At 31.4% G+C, this 23,125-nt stretch overlaps 1 protein-coding gene across 3 annotated transcripts in view; it reads left to right on the top strand.

Moving 5' to 3' along the window:
* The window catches only part of Ncam2 (neural cell adhesion molecule 2), a 314,442-nt gene extending 297,657 nt beyond the window's left edge, over positions 1 to 16,785 (top strand). For 2 of the 3 annotated variants that reach the window (XM_070030500.1, XM_070030504.1), the window contains 3 exons: positions 8,970 to 9,174; positions 10,663 to 10,782; positions 11,479 to 16,784. In XM_070030500.1, coding sequence (XP_069886601.1) covers positions 8,970 to 9,174; positions 10,663 to 10,782; positions 11,479 to 11,590 — 437 coding nt within the window. In that variant the 3' untranslated portion in view covers positions 11,591 to 16,784. Of the gene's footprint in view, positions 1 to 8,969; positions 9,175 to 10,662; positions 10,783 to 11,478 lie in introns of all 3 variants that reach the window. The other variant, XM_070030502.1, reaches the window with a different exon arrangement.
* The last annotated feature ends 6,340 nt before the right edge of the window (positions 16,786 to 23,125 follow it).

Below are 23,125 nucleotides of genomic sequence, written 5' to 3' on the forward strand. Positions count from 1 at the left end.
TCTAGCAGCATCTACTTGAACGTACTTCATTGGACATTGGAGAGTGGCTTATATAAAGTAATTTTATTCACTTCTCACAAATGCATATTATGCATTGCCATGCAGGTAACATTGTATTTTCCTTCTATTTAATAAACTGTTTCCTAGTAAAATATTAGGTCATAACAGCAATAAATTTGCATTTTAAATTTTTGTTCTTCCATGTTTGAGACATTATCTCACTATGTAGCACACTCTGGCTTTCATCCATCATCCTCTTCCTGCCTCAGTTTCTCACATACTGAGATCACAGGCATATTCCACCATGGCCATCATCATTTCTCAATTCTTACAGAATTATTAAATCTATATATTATATAAGAAAACATAAAATATAATATAGTACATATTTATATTTGTATACTACATATTACACATCATATGGAAATATATGATACATAAAATATATTACTAATATATATTCCCTTCATACAATATATATTTAAAGTATTTATATAGTTATATGCACATATTTACATATACTTGTATATTCATATAATAAATGTAATACATACATGTCTCTATATAAGCATGCATATGTATAATATATATACATCTGTATGTATGCATGCATATATGTATAATATATACATATTTTGTATATACTAATATAGAAATATCAATATACATGTAATATATACATACATATATTATAATATACATTCATAATATTTATTATATTCATGTGTATGTAAATATATATAAATGTATGTATTATATAATATATAATATATACACATTTCTGAATAGGAATTAAACAGGTATTTAAGTATCAGAATTAATATGATGGAGCACTTGAAATGTCATTAGAGGTACTTTCTGTTTATAAAGCATTATTCTAGATGGGAACCAGTGACTTATGATGGTAACCTTAGCTACTTAAGAGGCTGAGATCTGAGGATTAAAATTCAAAGCTAATCCTGGGAGGAAAGACCCTGGACTGGAAGTGGAGGTTTAGCTCAAGTGATAGAACACATGCTTTGAACAAACATGTTCAGGGGGAGTACCTATGCCCTGAATTCAAATCCCAGGACCAGCACACACACACACACACACACACACACACACACACACACACACACGTCATTCTACATATAACTGAAGAATAGTTAGATGTAATGTTGAAAAATAATTACAAGTAATTTTAATGTAGAAATATATCAGACAATTTTACATTTTATTATTTCATTTAATGTGTTTCAAAATATATTGACAGAAATTATCTAATGTCAATTCAATCACTAGTCACCTACATCAACTAAGTCAAGTACTTATTTTTTCAATCCAGAAGGCAACCAAGATTTGATATTCTTGTACAGAATGAAAGTAAACATAGAACTGGAGACATGCAAGATTAAATATGCATTTCAAGTCAGAACAGTATGACAGGACTACACTAGCTCTCTACTAACCATTGCAGCAGATTTGATTTTCTGGCTGTATTTTTAGATTCCTTACCGTATTTAAAGAAAATATCATACTTCTTTACCTTTTAGTGGTATTACTAGTGCTGGCTTGTCTGTTTTTCTTGTTGTTGACCTGTTTGTATGTTTTAGAAGTCAATACCTATTCTGTTTTGCCTAATCAAACAGAAACTTTACCAACCTTGTACAATATCCTATATCCATAATATTCATTATTTTCTATCTAAATTCCAGGCATAATTGCTAATTTCAAATTCAGCACAAATATAGAAATTTCTCCTCTTTCGTTTACCTTATATTTTAAACAAAATTAAATCTTCATCTAAACAAAAAATTGCTTCTTATTGTTCAAAATTATCCAAAATATTACCTACATTACTGTATATTTTTGACAAGTAAGCATAATTTTCTATGCTTTTCCCACATATGTACTTAATCATATTTTTTAGTCTATAGAAAAGAAATAAAATAGACAATATCTGAATTTCTTCATTATGTGCCCTTCACTTTTATTTGCTTACATTTTCATCTCCCAGAGAAAAGACTCAAATCTTTACTCTTATTTATTTCACCACGTGTGATTAGTAAAGGGTTATGATAAATCTAGAGTCAAGAACAAACAATATCAATTTATCTCTGTAGAAATATCCCTTTTGTGATTAAAATGTCCATAAATTAATTTTTTAAATACTGATTTTACAATTCACTTTTAGTATGCAAACACATGTGAATATATGATACAATTGTTTAAATGCTTATGATTGTAAACGCTGTTTAAATTATATATACATATGTATCTATACATATATATATATATTTGTGTATGTATAATTCAAATTTCCTTCCATTACTCTTTCCAGTGTCCCCTGTCAAAACTTACTTAACAAAGATGACAAAAATAGTCCCATTCACCATTGCTACCTTTTATCCTTCCTTCTTTGGAGAGAAAAAAATGATCTCTTAGCAGTAAGGAATTGTTTGAAAGATAAATTATTTGAAAGATAAATTATATGAAAGATTCATATAAGTTTATATTTAACAAACATAAGCTTGATATTTCAATGAACATTCAAATATATAGAGAACAGAGACAGCAATTTTTAATATGTGATTGAAAACACAGTCTTTATTCCACACAAGGGAGGATATGGTAAAAAAATATTTTTTTAGCATTACATTATGCTGTATACCTCAGTAAAAATATCAGCAACAAATACATCAAATTAAATGATGTATAGAAAGAACGCATTATTGAAATGTGTCAAAAGTAACTTGATGTCATAAAATACATACATGTGTATGTGACCACTAAGTTGTATTCATATACTTAATCTTCCTGGAACATTGTTAGAAAGTTTATTTATTGCATTTAAGAAGCAATATTTGAATTTTCAGGCAGTTTCTGCCTTCTACAATAAGTATTACCAAAAACTAAATCTTGCAAAACTGCATAAAATTGACTTCAGCTTAAGTATATTCTTAACATATGTATTTATAATTTATCCCTCAGATACATAAATTTCAACAAGTGAAATATATAATAATTCAAAAATAGATTAATCTAAAACTAGAAATCCTGAAGAGTGGTCTCATAGCATGTATAAACTAGTCTAAATATGTTTAATTATGTATTATAGTCACCATAATAGTATGATTTTTTTTGTATGCTGGTAATGGGGCTTGAACTCAGGTCTTTCTGCTCTGGCTGAGGTAATATAGTCACCTTGCTGGAATCCTACTATAATTTTCAGATAGCAGCCCCCTAGTTAGATAGGGTTATAGATTTGAACCAAGAGCATCTGGCTTAATAATTGTGTGTGTGTGTGTGTGTGTGTGTGTGTGTGTGTGTGTGTGTGTGTGTGTGCGTGTGTGTATCACCAGCTTGAACGCCAGGCCTGGGTGCTCTGGTTTACCTTTTTCCTTCAAGGATGGGGCTCTACCACTTGACCCATACCCTACTTCTGGATTTTTGTTGATTAATTATATATTAAAGGCTCACAGATTTTTCTGTCGTGGCTGGCTTCAAACATTAGTCCTCAGAACTTAGCCTTCTGAGTATCTAGTATTATAAGCATAAGCCTTTAATTACCTAAAAACTATGCAATATTTATTTTCCCTTGTAAGTTATTTTTAAATTTCAACACTTCAAGAATCTCCACTCAAAACTAAGAAATGCCTTGTCTCGTTTACTTTTCACTGATAACAAAACTTTTCTAAGGTATCACTTTAATAAGTAGCAATACACATTTTCTTTAAATTATACATAAAAATTTCAAGACATTACATATGCTCCCACAATTTTCATTTTATTAGTTTTTCAGGCAGGTGTATATCTGAACTACTTTATCTTAAGTGAATGTGAAAACTTGTTAATAAGTAACTATTTCTGAGAAGCTAAAATGTTTAAATAATTTTCAATGCCATAGTTACTGCAAGAATACAAAACATGGCATAGTGAAAAATTAGAACAGAAAATAAGTACACTCTACATTATGGCTTTGAATTCTGTCATAATCTTGTCAAAGTTTTCATGAATGTGATTTCATCTACAATATTTAAAAAATAGCTATAAAACTTACTTGCAATAATATAAAAATAATGGCAAACCATTGATAAATTTAGTTTTAGATTTAAATATGCTAAAAAATCACAATATAGTCTATCTCATCCCCAAAACAATGTGTATGCCCTTTATGAATGACTATGTGATTATTTCTACTTTTGCTTTCCTTCATTGTACTAGCTTTTTACATTTAGGAAGGAATTTAAAATATTCTTTAGGGATCTACCAATGAAAAATGTATATTATGTTTCGGCAAGTGTATCATTTATAAAATATATGATATAATAAAGTGAATGCAATTTTAATGATCTAATAAAATGAATGCAATTTTAAAATTTGTGTATTTCTGATAGATTAATAATGCATGACTAAAACGGGAAGAAAGAAATTACCTAATGCCATAAGCCTTAGTGAATGTAATTTATCAAGAATAATAAAAACAATTTTACAAAGATATTTGTCCATGAGGACAGACGGCATTTTAGACAAAAGTATTGTCCTGTGTTTAATCCCAGAAGCAACCAGTAGTAATACTAAAATAAAAAATTTAAATTTTAAACATATTTAGGTATTTCACAATCATATCTATGCATCCTAGTTCATCAATATTAGAAATGCTAATATGTAAGTTTTTGCTAAAACATGGAAATATATTAACAAAGGCAAAAATTTTATTGATTTTATGTTATACATAAAATAACAAGCAATGTGTAATTATTTTCATAAATGAAAAACTATAACCTTCACATTTTAAAACTTAAGTTAGAAATTTTTAATTTTAGTTCTCCACAAAATTCTAATAGCATCAATGTTCCCTCAACTCAGATTTGTTTTACAAATGTATTATCTCCAAATACAGGAATGAAGCAAATCAATATACTTGTTTAATTCAAAACATTACACATCAATTATTTATCATTTAAAAGCTGAACATCCAAGTCTTTTAAAGTTCATTTTCATTACTGAATAATACATACTCTCTTGCTTTAGGTTGAACAAAAAAGAGACACATTCATAGAACAACTTTGGATTTAGTTTTAGATGGTCTTTTAAAATTATGCCATTTCTGGGGGGCTGGGAAGGTGGCTCAGTGGTAGAGCACTTGCCTTGCATGCCAGAGGCCCTGGGTTTGATTCCTCAGCACCACATAAGCAAAAAGAAAAAAACCGGAAGTGGCGCTGTGGCTTAAGTGGTAGAGCACTAGCCTTGAGCTGAAGAGCTGAGGGACAGCGCCCAGGCCCAGAGTTCAGGCCCCATGACCGGACCCAAAAAAAAAATAAAAAAAAAATTATGCCATTTCTATAATTTTATATAGTAATTTAATTAGATTGCTAACAATCACACCCAATACATGTGACTTTTTTCCTTTAGGATTAGAAAGCAATATTAGGAGTCTTCAGACTCACACAGTCTCCCCAACAACAGTTTGGCTTAGTGTGCAATTGTTTTCATAACAGACCGTTTCAGTGAATAGTCACATCAGACTTGGAGTCATTACATGGCTCAAGAGAAGATGTACAAAAGAATTTAAAACTAAGATTGTCTGACTTCCAATGTAGCACATTTCAGTAAAAATCAAGACTTTGTACACATAAATATTAATGTTTGCAGATATGCTAATATTGATTTCTAAAATTAATTGCTTTAAAACATATCTACATGTAGTAATAATGTAAATGAAGCATGAGAGTGACTAGGTAATGTCAGCAGTCATTTAACCAGTATATTCGCAAGGATGAAAGCCTAATTTTTAAGTGTTTTCTACTATGAATGTCTGAGCTTAGTTTGTAGAAGTTTGTACAACATATCCAAACTGATTCCATATGAATTTTGGAGAAAACATTTTGGAGACCATAGAAAATGTAATAAATGATACGTCATAACTAAATTGTATTTATTTGTAATAATGATTCCAAGGACATTATTATCTCAATATTATTCAAATCTTCAAGAGTAATTATGTATATATACATTTGCTATATGTATAGTTTTATACATTTGTTCACCTATATGTACATATGTATGAAATTACTCTATATTGTTTGCTAGCAAAATTTTTTATTTGCTTGAATGATTAGTTTTGTCAATTGGTCCACTGGTTATATTTTAAAGCTTACACAGAGATTTAGCACTGACAACTGAAGACTAATGAATACCATTTGGAATCTACTTTTACCTTTTTTATTTGGATTGAAACAATGACACTAAATTCTGAGGGCTGAGAGCTAACACAAACAGTTGTTCTTCAACATGGTTTCAAATGATGAGGGGGTGCTGTTATGGAGAAATAATTTCTCTGTGCAATAGCTAACAGTTTCTTTAAACCAGCTGTGTCTAATGTAGGGAGTTAAATTTTGGTTGAAAAGAAGATTCAGAAAATAGCATGACAGAATTATGTTTCCTGCATTGACACTGGTTTTTAAGTGTGGGTTACCTGTTTCTCCTTGTCATAAACCACATTACATTATAAATTATTCTTCGCTTTAGATAATGAGTGAAAACATTAAAAACTATCACTGCTTACTTCCTAAAGATATAGAAGGAAATTTATGTTCTAACACAGGCAAACCACACAGTTGCCTGAAGAAAATCCCATCCAACTGTTGTACAGGCAGAATGATTATTCTTAACCTAGCATCAAGTTTCTAGAATGCTAATTTTTTTTTATGATTGTGAAAATACCATACAGAGGGGTTACAATTACATGAGCAAGGTAATGAACACATTCCTTATCAAGCATTGTTTCTTACTCTTTTGTTTCCCCTTCCTATACCTTCCCATCTCCCCCACCCTAGCCAAAGTTGTAATGTTCGTTTTTCAACATAAAGTCTTGTACATCTCATTGTTGCAATAGGTCCACTTGTATCCCTATTTAAACAATTTGTTTTTCCCTCCACAAATTATACCAACATCAAATACAGCGAAAACAGGGGTTATAACAGTGGGGGAGGGACATACAAAGTAACAAAGAGATCATCTTATAAATATGTTAGAAACAATAGCAAGAAAGAAAAACCATTTGAGTCCTTATCTTGGGGTTCATTTCACCTAACATCAACTTATCTGACCGTGTACTTTCTAGAAAAGAACAATTGATATTGTCATGAAACAGTTGTTCTTTAGAAAAGTAAATTAAGATTCAATCCAGTGGGATGGTTTCATGGTCAAACTAGGATTAGTTTTTTTTGATTTCCTGTTCTCAGTATTTCTTTGTGTCCATAGTAAAGTAATAAATGTATATGTAAAGTTATAACTTGCAAAATATTTCATATACATATTTATTTATTTAGTTAATTTAAAAGTTATTTACTCAAATACCAGATGTCTACCTGCATCTGTGGTATTGGTTAATATCAATTATGCCAAGATTATGCTTACTAATTAATCATTTTTGACAGAAAAGATTTTTTCAATTTTAAATTGTTATATAAATTAATACTTAACATGTACAAGCTAATCATAATTATGAACATCAATAAAATCAAGTTACATTTTCTTTTTTTCCTTTGGATACCTCAAGTTCATCAGTTTAGTTTCCTTCCATGTTCTGATTTTCACTATCTCTATTTTATAGCTATATTTTTTCGTCATGTTCAACTAAAGATATGTAATACTTGACTCATGTTCATTTTACCCAAGATCATGCTGCTTGCACGTTATGAGTTCTATATTGCACTATTACAATGGATAATTTTCTATAGCTATTTTCCTCATTTTAGAAGAAAGTGGATTCTGTTTTCCTTTCTTCTTATATTACCTAACAGAAGACGATAAATATTAGCAATTCTATAATCCAGCCTCTAATCTATTAGTTAAAATGTTTACTGAAACCAACCACCAGTTTCTCAAGTCTATATAATTTTAGCTACTCAGGAAGCTAAGGTATAACATCACGTTTCAAAGCCAGTACAGAAAGGAATTTCCATGGCAGTCTTATCTCCCATTAACTACCAAATAAGACTAAATAAATAAGTACTCAATAGGAAATGTACTCATTATCTTGCTCATGTAGCTGTAACCCCTCTGTACAGCATTTTTACAATAAAAATGTATTAAAATAAATAATTAATTAAATGTACAAATAAGTAAATAAACCCTCAAAATGGAGCTGTGTCTCAAGTGGTAGAGCACTGGCTTTGTGCAAAATGTTCAGAGACAATGCCCAGGTTCCCAAATCAGCTAGTCAACCATTTACTCTACAGGAATGATTTTAAAAATTTTACAGTCCAATTTTATTTTTGTTATGTTTTGTTTATTGCCAGTCCCAGGGTTTGAATTCAGGGCCTGTTCACTGTCCTTGATATTCTTTTGCTCAATGCTAACACTCTACCACTTGAGGCACAGGGCCACCTCTGGCTTTTTCTGTTTATGTGGTACTAGGGAATTGAACCCAGGGTTTTATGCATGCTAGGCAAGCATTCTACCACTAAGCTACATTCCCAGCCCTACAGTCTAATTTTAAATCTACCTTCTGTCAAAATATTTATAGCCATCCACTTGCAATTTTAATTCTTAAAACTAAATAATTCCATGCATAATATTTGTATAATTCCTTTCTCAGAATTTTGATAATATTTTCCTTTTAACATAATGTGGTACATTGGTTGTGATAGTATTTGACACATTACAATTTGAGATATGATAACATTCATTTGATTCTCTGCAGGGATTCAAGAATTATAATGAAAAGAAGAACTACTTAGATTTTTTGTTAAAAGAAAGAAATTGATAAAAAATAAATTCCAATTATTAACATGTGAGTTGCTCAAAATATGGCTTGAAAGCCAGTCAACAGTTCCCATTAATGATGAAATAAAAGTCTCCTACATCTTCCCATTCTTCCTAGTACAATACATCTCTTGGTAAAGACTAATAATTAAAACAATCGCCTATCTATTTTCTAATTTTCAGATTTAACTAAAATATCGCATTTTATTTTTAAGACACACTTTTTAATGGTCTTGGCCTTGGAGCCATCATTGGCCTGGGAGTGGCTGCCCTGTTGTTGGTCCTGGTAATAACAGATGTCAGCTGCTTCTTCATTCGACAATGTGGGCTGCTGATGTGCATCACCAGAAGAATGTGTGGAAAGAAGAGTGGCTCCAGTGGGAAGAGTAAAGAGTTGGAAGAGGGAAAAGCTGCTTATTTGTAAGTGTGGGCCCACTGCACACCCATGCACATCATGTAGCACATTTACACCAAGTGCTCCATCCTAAGTAGGGTCAATGCATTAACTAAGTCACTGGGCATTATTGTTTACTGATCGTGACCTTAAATCTACATTGTGATAGGAATACATACTTAGAGTCCAATGAATTTGAAAACACTTAGTTCAAAAATCAGCCTTGCAAAAGGATTCTCACAGTAAATTTAAAATGAGATATTGTGTGTGTGTGTGTGTGAGAGAGAGAGAGAGAGAGAGAGAGAGAGAGAGAAGGAAAGAAAGAAAGAAGGAAGGAAAGAAAGAAAGAAAGAAAGAAAGAAAGAAAGAAAATAAAGAAAGAAAGAGAAGGAGGGAAGGAAAGAAAGAGGGAGGAAGAGAAGGAGGGATAAAAAAGAGGGAAATGCACACAGGTATATTTCTATAAAATTTCCCCTAGCACTTTTCAGTTCATAATGGACTTTTTTAAGTTATAAAAGGTTATCCTGTATTCAATGAGAAAGAATTTTCAGGATAGATAAAAATAAAAATGTCATAGAATCATAAACTGTTTAATGGCGCTTCAATTAATGACAAATGGTGGTCACATAAGATTACAGTACAGGTTAAAGTTTTTATAGACTCAAGATATCCTTCATAAAGCCAAAGCAAATATATTCCATATATTCATGATGATGTTTGTGTAAACAAATTTACTGCTCCATAATGCTATAAAATTATAGTAATACAACAATGAGTATCATTATTGTGAATGATGATGTCATTATATATATCTAAGTACTTTTTATCTTTACATTAACTCACATTAACATCAACTTATTTTCCTGTAAAATGTAGCTTTTGCTAAATTTTGAGCTTCATTATACCGGCTGATCTCTCTCCACATTCTCTCGTTGTTTCAAAGCAATAGATAATTTTCTTGAAATATATGAAGGTGATAAAAGTCACTTACAATATTTTAGTTATTTTTTTCACTTCTTGATAGAGACATTTCAACTATAACACATACTTTACCTGTTTTAAATTTTATTTTTCAAAATTTTGTAATTGAATCAATATTTCAAAAGACATATTTAAATTGTTTCTTAAATGCTTAGATTATTTTATGCTTACAATGTAAGTAGATGAGGGCAAGTTATTTGCTATAGAATTCATTTATGAAACTTAAAGATACTGGACAATAGCATTTACATGAAAAATACTTTTGCAAAATAAAAGTTTTGATTAAAACAAGAGATTTAGACAAAATGACCTGACTTCTTTCTGCTTATTTTAGACAAAAATATATGGTCAAACAAATCCACACACAAAATTCCTAATACTTTTAATACTTTTAATACTATTAATTCCTAATACTTTTTATGTTAAAATACTTTTTATTTTTAAAGGATGGATTTGCTTAAATTGAGTATGAGGATGTTTTATAGTTAATATTTTACTCTATTAAAATAAAATGTTTTCTTTTTTCTTTCTAGGAAAGATGGGTCCAAAGAGCCAATAGTGGAGATGAGAACAGAGGATGAAAGAATTACCAACCATGAAGATGGGAGCCCAGTAAATGAGCCAAATGAAACCACACCACTAACAGAGCCTGAGTATGTGTCTAGAAGCTTTTACTTATTTTGGATGAAAATGAGTATAGTGATAATCCTTTTTCATCATTTTGTAGTAAGAATTTATGAATACCCACATTATTTATAAAGACAATACTTTAATGAAAACGTGTTAAAATCAATTATTGATACATTTCATAGGAACTTTTTGTATCAAGTTCAGAAAACATATACTGTTTGATCATATGTTTGGAATTTTCTTTAATAACATTAAGAATATAAAAGAAAGTCAATATTTCTTATTACATTGAATTTTAAAGTATATTGCTAATCCTCCTGTATTTGAATTTCACACAACAGAAAATACTAACAATTATTGTTTAAAAAGCTTGAGAACTTAATAAATCATGCAGATGACAAAGTAAAATTTTCAACTACTTATATTCCAAGACATTAAATACACCATAATATCAATCGATTATAAATCCAAGTGGATCTATAAATCCAATTCTTAATTTAATTAGTTCCACCCACATTTTTGCATTATAACACATTATAATAGACAATATTAATAATTTTATTATCTGTCAGTTTTCAAATTAGTTTTATGATAGTTTTGTTAGCTTGTTTTTCAATGTCATAATAATATTTTCTTGTATAAACAATGACTTTAAGATTCAATTATATCTCCTAAAATTCCTGAACAAAAATATTATTACTTTTTCTGTTTCCTTCCAGAAAATTGCCTTTAAAAGAAGAAAATGGGAAGGAAGTCTTAACCCCAGAAACTATAGAAATTAAAGTTTCCAATGACATCATTCAGTCAAAAGAAGATGACAGTAAAGCATAATGACAATGTTACAGCAGCTTGATCAACAGTAAAAAGAGCATCTGGATCACAGTGAACTTATGACCAAAACTATTCCATTGACCTTAATTTCTTGGGAAACTTCTAGCTTGGAATAGAGTGTACACATATACATAGGATCAAATACTCCTGCCCATGGCCTATTTCCTTTATTTGTTGTTGTTGTGGTCGTTCATTTTGTTAACAACTGCAATATAAATACTTCAATGGCACCAACTCTTAGGTAACAATTTGATTATAGGATTGAAATATTGCAAAGTATTACTGGTGAAAGTGCTCTACTTCTTGAGAACTTTGTATTACATACCATCAACAAAGCATTTCTAACTCTAAGAAAAGAGACTGTAATCAGACAAAAAAGTTTTGTGGCCTAAATATTGGGAAAGTCCTGCATATGTGTGACTCTTATCTTTGCCAAATACATGGCTAAAGTGGCTTCTAGCTTATAGTGAAGACACATAGGAAAGATTACACATTTTATCAGGAGAATTTCAGGGAGCCAGGCTTAAGAGAGAGCCACTTATTAACTAACATTAAAAATTGAGGAAATGTTGGAAAAATCTTTCCCACTTATGATTACTGTGCATTTTTCACACCGTTTTTTGATACACTGAAGTACCAGATCAAAATTGTTACTCATTTGTAAGAACATTAGTTGTATATAAAACTAACGTGATTAGAGAGACTTTCCCATATGTTGGTCTCTTTGTGTATACCATTCTCACTTACAATGGATCACACACAAAAAATAAATGTATTACAAGTAAATATGATTTTGATTTCTGCCCTCAGCTTCAAATAAAAGAAATTGAAATGGGAACAATATCTACATCTTGTCTGCATATATTTCTACACATGATTGTATTTTATCTTTAAATTTACCAAAAAACAAACAATAAAACTCAGTCTTTAAAATTTCAGATCACATCTTCAGTCATGTTCAGTCCATGCAAGGTTAAATCTTTTAATGTGCTTAGTCCCTTAGTAAATTAAATTAACCACTGGGAATTAGACACCAAAGTTTAGTTAAATGAAAGAGAAACAATTTAACTTTCAAATGTGCCATAGAACTGTCAATGATGAACAATTGCATTTCCATTGTTTTTTTATTCTGTGTCTTGTAAGTAGAATCCATTTTAAGATTTCTATTAAGTAACTATGGTTACACAACCATATGTTTTTCAACATAAGCATTGTAATATCAGTTGTTAATGCATAAATAGCAGAATACAATGTTTCTTAACATCCAAGCTATGCAAGCTCCCAGAGGTAAAAGCCTGAAATATGATTTAATTTATATAGAAAAATAAAACATGGGTTTGTGACTACAGATATCCATTGGGAGCAAGTTTTAGATTATTTCTTACCTAGATAGCCAAAGGTGTCTGTGGGCCCCTTTACATTCATAACCTTCACTCTTCAGCTATTGCATAAAGAGTTCAAATGTGGATTGACTAAAGATTCATTCCTATAAAACATTGGATGGAGTTTTTAACACTGCAGAGAGAAACTGCTTTGATAGTGTCTTTCTGTACTTATAACTTGACAAAATCAAATACAATCATCAATGCTACTCATGAGCATTTTTTTATTTACCAGTTGTTTAGAAGTACCAGTCGTGGAGAGATGAATGTCACTTTATATTTTTACATTGCTGACTCTCAACAGAACCGAATATGACTATCTGCATGCAGAGGCGCCAGAGTGTTATTTTGTTAATCTTAGGGTTATAATGCAATCGTCTCCCCTTGTGACAAAAAAGTGAAGAAAAATGAAAGAAACTCTGTGCCTACTTGGGAATTTCAGCAGTGTCTACAAAGCAAAGCAGTGAGACTTGGTTATCTAATTGGCTGTTCACAGATTTGACTTTTATTGTCTAGATTACAGTTTGTATGATAATTTGGGTTGATTTATTTTACTGTTTTTGTACCAATGTGCTAAAACTAGTTAAAACACTTGAAAATTGTTGGGGCATTTTGTGTGTATGTGTGCAAAGTGAACAAGCTTAGTAAAGTATAAAGCATTAACCATGAGGATTAATTTTTTCATTAATAAGCCAAATGGTTTTAAATGAAAGATACTGAAATAATTCACATAATTGAGAAAGCAATTCCGCATGTTTACTACTGTCATAATGGTGTTATACAGAAAGAACAGTGAAATCAGAATAAAGAACAAAATAGTTTTGTGTCTTTTCAGTTTTAAAATTGTTTCCTATTCCTAATTTCTTTGGATTTTCCATGCAATTTACTTTTTTCATGTATCTATCTGTAGTTGTATATCTATACAAGATATAGATATATAGATATTGATTTACAGATATGAATATGTGCATATGTATAAATATATGCAATTAATATTTTCCCCCTCATATGCAGAACTTAGAGCAAATGAATGGATAATTGAGGAATAATAAATTCAAACAGTTGGTTTCAAGGACACAGATTCTGTTATCTGAGATCTCTTAAGTATTGGTCCTCGAACTTTAAACCAATGAAGGTACATTGTATTATCATCATAAACGGGTTTTTTGTTTCTAACATTGCAAAATCAAATTTCTCCTCAGTTAAGAAATACCTTGTAATAAACTGAAAAATTTTAGTAGTATTTTTATCTTGTTTCAGATTAAAACCATTTATAAGTGTGCAACTATTTATTTCTTTGAATCCTTCAACTGTTAAAAAAAACATGTCAAGTTCTCTGAATATAAGTGCTGTTAAGATTAACCAAACCCTATACTATTTTAAACCGAGAGGCGAAAATACCCCTGAGATACTGAATTTTTAAAATGTCATGTGCAATTAAATAATAATAATCTATATTCAACAGCCTTTACAACCTTTACAAAGACACAGTAATATCAGAATTTTAATGTTTTACTTTTTTAAAATTGACACAAATTAATGTGTCAATCTATTTTACAATAATATGAAAAATTAAGAATTGTGATTTCTACAGATTTATTTGTTATTTTTGCAAGAAAGACATATTGTCACCTATTAATACTAATACTTAACATTATTGTTTCTTAGTTTTCCTTTATTCTTGATATTAAAAATATCTACCAATACATTTTTCACAGGCTATTTGTTTCAATAAACTTCATATGAATCAGTCTCTGAATTAAACATTTATATAAATAGGAGCTTTCTCATACTTTTAGTTTATCTTTCTTATTTTAAATAATTGAGAGGTATTTGTGCCTTCAAATTAGCTCAACACCTGGCTTTATTAAAAGCAAAATACTGTAATTGCCAGGATCATTGGTATATTTTGTTTATTCCAGTGATGCTCAAAATACACTGTTTTATTTTTGTTAAATAAAGAGCTCAATTCAAACTAGTTTACTTGGATATCAAATTCAAATATTATAAATTATGTTGTGATTTATTTTCCTATTATAAATTCTTTTATGCTTTTCAGAAATATTTTAATTTATTTTGTTGTTTTTCTAAAGAATAAATGCATTCTAGATACTGCTGAAATGGATTTGTTAAACAACTGTAAGTTAAAAAATCATAAATTTCTTGGGTCTTCATTATGACTGTCAATATGTATTTGGTTTGGAATCATGAATCATCCAAGTGATGATAAGATAATTACTGATGAAATATGTACAATTGAATGGATAGGAAGGGTTTTCTTCATTTCTTAATTTAAAAAAGTATTGACAGAGCATATTACAATTATTTATGACATTAGCAATGTTCTTTTACATGGAGAATAATGTAAATGCCTAATTAGAATTACTCATGGAGTTCTTTTTTATAATCTTATTCAGAGTTCTTATTCAACAAATTTTATTAGCAGGTGAAAATATTTTTTTAAATGAGATAGCAAACATTATTTATCTCTGGAGAGAATAGACTAGCATCTCCGTATTAACTTTTTCCAGCTTTCTTAAATAGTCTCTGAGATTGAAATTGTTTATGGATATTTTGACATATGCTAAAAGTAAAATTTTTGAAGATTAAAAATTTAAGATATTCTAATCATAAATTGGAAATCCTTCAAGAAAATATTCTATGTATGGACTTAATTATGTCTGTGATTGAGAGAGTTTTGAGGCTACCCAGAGTCTTTGATAACTGAAGTATAAGTATTGCTGTACCCTTCCCTTTCTGAAAGCTGCATTTACCCATGTAGATGCAGATGTTTAACAAAACTAAACAAGCATAATAATCAGTTAGTTATATTCTTTTATGTAAAAGTCAGACTTTATATATAGTGCCAAATATTTATTTGACTAAGGACCCTTAGTCCAACAGTTCATATTTCAATATAGAATTTTACCAATCTCTTGTCAATTAGTTGATAGTATTGCTTGAATTTTCTCTTTTTTTTTACTGTTTTTGATTTTCTGATCACACAATGTAATTATTAGTATAAAATTGCCCATATAAACTTAAATATCGCAACTTCAATTTTCTTTTCTGAAATGACGAAAAGCATCTTTTAACTAGTAGACTTAGTTTCCATGGATGAGGATAAGCAAAGTATTGATGTTGGAACATTTTATTCACAACCAGAGAGAAGAGCAGAGAAAGAAATAAAGGAAACAAACCTTATTGCAATTGAACTTCTACTTTAGTAATAAATAAGAAGGAAGTGATTAAGTGACTACCAGGAGTGCTCAGCCAGGTAGAAAGAATTTTTCTTACATGTAAATTAAGGCCAATTTTACTGATTTCTGGGGGGAAAATCCTAACATAAAGTGAAATCCAGAAAAGAAACTTAACAGACCTAGGAACCATGATTCTATTTAATATGTTTTAAGAAACAATAGGCTACTGTAAAATAAGTGACAAACAAAAAGCATAACTGTTCCAATTCTTTAAAAAGGCTCATGGTTTAGCATTTGCTCATATCCCTTCTTAGAAATAGGTCAACATCATAGAGATAAGGGTTAATTTGATTTTAGTACGTGAATTTTGTATTGTGTTCAGTATGCATTAAAACATACTTTTGTAATTCCTTTACCTTATATATTCCATTCAAATTCTACTATTAGCTACCATGTTTTTTTCAATAGAGTATGTCCCTATGAAATGCTGTATATATATGTCTAAATTGTAAAAATTATACTGCAAATGTTGAAGTTTTGTATTTATGAGAGACATTGAAAGTATGGCTTATGGTATATCAAAATTGTCACTCTTCACCATTTGTATATTAATAGTAAAGATACTTTTACTTTAATAAAGCATTGAGTTTTTATTATTTTAAATAATGGTCTGCATTGACTGAGCTGAAGGCTTGACAGGTTCCCAAAGCTTCCCTTTAAAAGTAGGGACTCTTCACTTAAGAGTCTTTAACTTCAATTTCAGAATAAGAATTTCTGGACACGTCACAATGGGAAGAAAACTTGTCAGAGCTTTACTGAGTAGGCAAATGAGCAAGCAGGCATGCAGACATATGAGAAGAAAGGCAGACAGACACTCTAACAGAGTGGGTATTCTAAAGAAGAGATACACAGCTCTTTGGCTGTCGGGGTATTTATACAGTAGAAGCAAAGGGTCTGACTTCAAAGTTGTGGAAAGATAGGTGTTTTACTTTGCTCTAATTATGCCTGTTGTTACACTTTCTGAGTTTCTATATGTTTTGGACATGTTTTTTCCAGGTAAGAATGCATCCTGCCATAAAACAGATGCTTTTCCTTCAGGTAAGGAAAGGCTCCTGTTGTCTACAATTTCAATAGGAAGTTGCTTTCAGGAAAGTATACATCCTGCCAAACAAATTCTTGGGGTGAGAAATGCATCTCTCAAGAAGGAATACATCCTGTTGCTTTTCTCTGGAGCATAGATGGTGCTAAAACCATTCCCTACTCTATCCCTAAAATGACTTGGTCCCTTGATATTAAGGGAAGCAGATGGGTGAAGATCCATCTTCCATAAGTGGCTTCAAGCTGAGCAGCAGTGTTGACTCTGCCTAGCTGAGGACTACAAGTCTTGGTTTATCTTATTGAGGGTATCATAGGAAATTTTTCAATATATTTTTTATTGTAAAAATACTGTACAGAGGGGTTACAGATACATGAACAAGGTCATGAGTACATTTCCTGTCAAGCATTGTTACCTCCTCCTTTGTTTTTCCCCTACAATCCCTTCCCTCCCACCTCCACAACTAAATTGTAAAGTTCGTTTTACAGCATAGTGTTTTGTACATCTCATATTTACAAAATGGTTTTTGCCAACTTGTGTCACTAAGAATTACAATCTTTTAGCCTAACTCGGTGCCCAAATCAGAGAGATTACTGACTGAACATTTGGCTTAAAATAGTGGCCTTTCACATGCTAATGCTGTCCTGATACATTGCATTATCATTACCTAGAAAGTTCTAGAAATGTAAATTTCTGGACCTCAGCAGATACTAGTTGAGTCTTGGACTCTGGGAAAAAGTAGAATAATATATGACTTAATGACTCTCTTATGACTGTAAATGCACAGTGGAGATCCATTTGGCTGGAGACATATTTTTTTTTCCCATTGGTAAATATTTATCAACCTAAAAATGATACTACTCTACTAAAATAGAAGGTTATGCTTTAGAATAGAATATGCATAGCCACCAAACCCTATGTTGTAAAAATAGAATTTGGGAGGAAATACTCAAAAATTCAAGTAATTTTGTAATAAGAACATTGACGAATTAAAAAATATTTTAAAGGTTATTTTTGTAGAAACTAAATCCCATTAAGTTCTAGCTGGAACATTTCCTTTAAATTAATATGAGAGTTACATTTTTTTTTCTGTTGGTCATTGGGCTTAAACTTTGGGCCTGTACCCTCTCCCTCAGCTCTTCAGCTCAAGGCTAGTGCCCTACCACTTGAGCCACAGTGCCACTTCCGGTTTTCTGGTGGTTTATTGGAGATAAGAGTCTCAGACTTTCCTGCCTGGGCTGGCTTTGAACCATGATCCTCAGATCTCAGCCTACTGAGTAGCTAGGATGACAGGCATGAGCCACTGGCTCATGTATCAAATTATAGTCTCTAAATTCACCACACTCTATTATTGAATAGCAGTTTATTACAATCTCACTTGGATAAAGATGAAGATGCTTCTTGATAGGAATCCGCTATGTTCTCATAACTCAATATTGCAACCATAGCAGAGACAGCTGACTGACCCCTTCACCCCAAACCACAGCCCCCAGTCTTTCCTCCCCACATTCCATTCCAGTCAAAATTTCCTGAAATTCTCTAGTCTATTCTCCAGCCCAGAAACTTAATAGAAATGTGAAAGCCCATTTCCTTATCCACCCACTCAGATAACTGTACCTAATTTCCACTGGGCAGGCCACACCTGCCCAAGCCACTAACCTACATAATAGGTTCCCAGAATTAGATCTTTTCAGGCCATTACCAAGAACTCTCAAGATATGTCCCAAAATTCTTTGCGGCCTTCTGTGCCCTTGCAGTCTGAACCCATAACTCTACATAACTCCCTCCACTCCTGCCCCATTATGTGCCTTTTGTCTCTTGATTCTCCTTATGTCACCATAACATACCTCTTCCATCTGGTCTGTGGAGTTTGTTTTCTTATGAACTAAATTTTGGTCTTGATATTGTTTTATTGGCAATACTAAGATCTTGGTGTTTGTCGTTGTGTTATTTATTACGTTAGAAACACTTTCTGACTTCTGGAAAATATGTAGATCAGAAAAAAAAATATCGGTTAAGTAACATGTTAAGTCTGTGGTCACAACTCCCAGCCATTCCCTATAAAATCCCACTCAATCACACGTTCCCTCCCTCTCTTTTGCTCTTCTCTCTCTGCATACCTCTGTCTCCTGTGGGAAGGCAATTTGTTCTCCCCTAAATAAAATCTTTTCTGACTGAACCATGTGGTAGCCTCCTTTTCGTGAACCTTACCCAGCATTCTCCCTAAATTCTACTTAGAAAATTTGCAATATGTCTCTATCTTATCTCTCCCTTGCTTGGAACTCCTCATCATATCTGAAAACAACCATCATGGTCAGGAGACTGTATACAGCATTTTCATTAGTCAATATGACATATTTGGGAAGCTCACTGTGTTTCCAATTCTTTGTGCAATTTACACTGATTACAAAATACAAAAACAGACAGCAAATCTATCAGGAATATCATGATGGTGGTTATAACATTCTCATTTTAGCAGAAGAACTTGGATTTTAGCATGTACTTGGATGACAAATCTGTGTAAAATCTGAACATCTTTTCAGGAAACAATTGACCCTTCCATGATGCAATTTTCCAATATACTACTACTAGGTAACTAGCTGGACATGCCCCAATGACTTCTTTGTTTTTAGTAGTTTGGAAACAAGTCTTACTACAAAAGTCTGTACTAATAAGAAGTAAACACTAGATAACTAGACAGAGATATAGATATTTACATCTAAATTTAGGTTAGTCCCCTCATGTATTGCATGCTTCAATTAAGCAGCACCACTAGAATAGCTGCATGATTTTTTGTACATTTCTTTATTGTAAAAATACTTTACAGAGGGGTTACAGTTACATGAGCAAGGTAATGAGTACATTTCATATTGAGCATTGTTGTATCCTCCTTTGTTTTTCCCTGACCACCCTTTCCCGATTTTTAAAGTATATTTGATCGTAAGATACAAGGAAGCCACATTTTCAGAGGTTGAATTGGAGTCTTCATTAGTGATTCTGAGCAGACACATGCCTGTGAAGTACAGTATTGAATGCATTTAATACTTAGGAAACTGAGCCATGAGGGTGGTAAAGAAAAAGTAGAAAAACAATAGCAACAGACCAGAACAACTCTAATGAAGAGTAGAGAAGAGATGCTATGGTGACCTGAGAAGAGTCTGGAGACAGGAGGCGTGGTACAAAATGGTGGCCAAGGTGGAGGGGGCTATGTAGGATCATGGTAAAAAGAGTCTCACAAGTTCATGGTACAGGTCTGGCAGGACCAGTAGCCTATTGCCTAAGTCCCTACCCCTGCTTCTAGGAATTTAGGCATGCCTATAACCTGGGAGTAGGAGTCAAATTTCACCTCCAATTGTTTTCTGAAAGAATCCAAGATACCAAGATGGCATCAGTTAGACCCAGTATCCATATTTCAATACTATGATTTTTATATTATATACTTATAATATGAGAAATAAAATATGTTTTAGAATATGTATATATTACTTTGTACAGCATGTATTTAATACATATATATGTGCTATATATTAGAAATGTATATATGTCATATATTGTCATATAGGAAATAAATCATGAGATATAGAGAAGCCACCTTTAGAGAGTTTGAATCAGGAGCCTTTATTAGAAAGCTGGCAACTGCAGGAAGACACATATCCCCAGAAAACTTGTAACTTCAAATACATTTCACACTGTTAGACACTGAGCCATTAAAAAGAGATTGATATGGAAAGAAGAAAAAAGAAAAAGAAACTGAGCCATGAGAGTAGTAAAGCGAAGAAAGAACAGAAAAACCATACAAACAACCAAGACTCCAATGAGGAGCTAAAGTGGGATATCATAACCTGAAGAGAGCCAGGACTCAGGAGGTATGGTGCAAAATGGTTCCTGACCTGGTTGGGGCCTTGGTTAAGGGGCAGAGTCACAAGGAGCTCAAGAGTCTCACGATTTCATGGCTCAGGACTCAAAGTTCCGATAACCTATTATCCAACTCCCTGCCACTACCTGTAGAAATTCAAACACACCCATCAACTGGGAGTGGGACTTCACTTTCCTTCACCAAGAACAAAAGATGGCGCCAGGTAAATCCAATTCCCTATCATCCACCACTTTGCCAAGATGATGCCGGTTAGACCCAGTATCCTTATTTCAATATTAAATATATGTGTAACTGATTTTCAGGAGAAAATTTATCAACTTCAGGTAACATTGATTTGCCTAATCTCATATCTAGTTTTCATTCCAGATTGTTGAAGAGCTTGTAAAAATTACTCCCTTATCCTCCTCCAAGTCTTATGGAATAATTATTACATTTAAACAAAGATCCATAATTTCTGACTAAAGAGCAGTGGGCATTTTGTTAAAATCTATGGTTGATCTCTTGGAGACCTGGAATTATTTAGAGATTACATATTTACAATAATCAATGTTGCTGAAGGATTTCAAAAAAAGTCATTTAATTGATAACATACCTAAAAATAGCCTATCTACAAATTTGAATATTTGTGATTTTCAATTGTACATTAGTAGTTGAATTTAATATAAATTTATTCTAAGAGCACATTTTGTATGTTATAAGTAGTTTTAAATTTATAAAATTTACTTTGAGATCTAGAGGACAATTTATCTTGGCAAGTGTTCAGTGCAATCTTGAAAAGAATGTTTTATATGTTGCAGTTGGGTTGAGTGATCTATGAATTCCAATTATGTCACTGGTTAATAATGATATTTAAAAGTATTATATATCATTATTGATTTTTTTTGTCTCATGGCTCCATCAATTATTTAGAGAGTAGTATAAAAAACCTAGCCAATCTCTGTGAATTTGCTTTATCTTCACAATGCCACTAATTTTACCCCTTTTATTTTGAAGCCCATTAGGAGATATATTAATATTTTGGGTGAATTGGCTCAATTGTTATTGTAAAATTGATGTAGCTTACCCCTGATGTTACACATTCTTCTGAAATCTATAAAAAGTAGCTACAACTAAAAAGTTCATGTCACTAGACATAATCAATGTGAATGACTCAAAATTCTTTGCTTAGAAAATAAGTCAGATATTCAAGAACATATATTTCTTTGATAACATTAGTCCAATTAAAAATCTACAGAAAATTTAAAGTATTGCCAGTAAAATAAGGAAGATCTGTGATTTTTCTCAGCATGGGAAAATATGGTGGGAATGAGAATAAAGGCTACAGAAATATTTTTGGAGCTAATATTCATTAGTATTGAGTGTTTCATTGTACACAGGTGCTTATTCAGACAAATCGATCATATTGTTATTGCTCACAACGTACATACTTTATATTTTGCTTACATGAATGAAATGAAAATGAAAAAGGAAAATTCAAATTTAAAGTCCTAATCATATTTAGTGACACTGTATTAAAATTTGAATATGTTTATCACATGCAGAATAAGGATGACTCAAATCAAAATATATTCTCAATATGAACGATGCATGAGTTACAGAGAAACAAGTGTTAGCTATAAATAGCTTGTCATCAACTACATTGTTCCTTTACAGTTTAACAGAGAAAATGGGATTTATTCCTAAATGATATAGTATATTTGTTTTCATTTGTAAGCATTTTAGTCTTGATTTTCTAGAAACAGAAATTATGAAAAACCTTAAAAATAATATTTCATTTTTGAATTTTTTATTATTGAATTTGTTAGTTGTACAAATTGTTACAATTCTAGATTATAAAAACAATGTTTCTTGTTTAATGTCACCTCTTCATTTTTTCTCATTCCTCCTAATCCTCAAATTACATAGTTTATTTTTATGTATAATTGAATGAACTTAAAGACTACATTTGCTCACTTTCCCTTCATTCCTCTGTCCCCTCTT

Source organism: Dipodomys merriami, unplaced genomic scaffold (assembly GCF_024711535.1).
Source record: "Dipodomys merriami isolate MVZ:Mamm:240054 unplaced genomic scaffold, mDipMer1.0.p SCAF_2, whole genome shotgun sequence".
Taxonomy (NCBI): Eukaryota; Metazoa; Chordata; class Mammalia; order Rodentia; family Heteromyidae; genus Dipodomys; species Dipodomys merriami.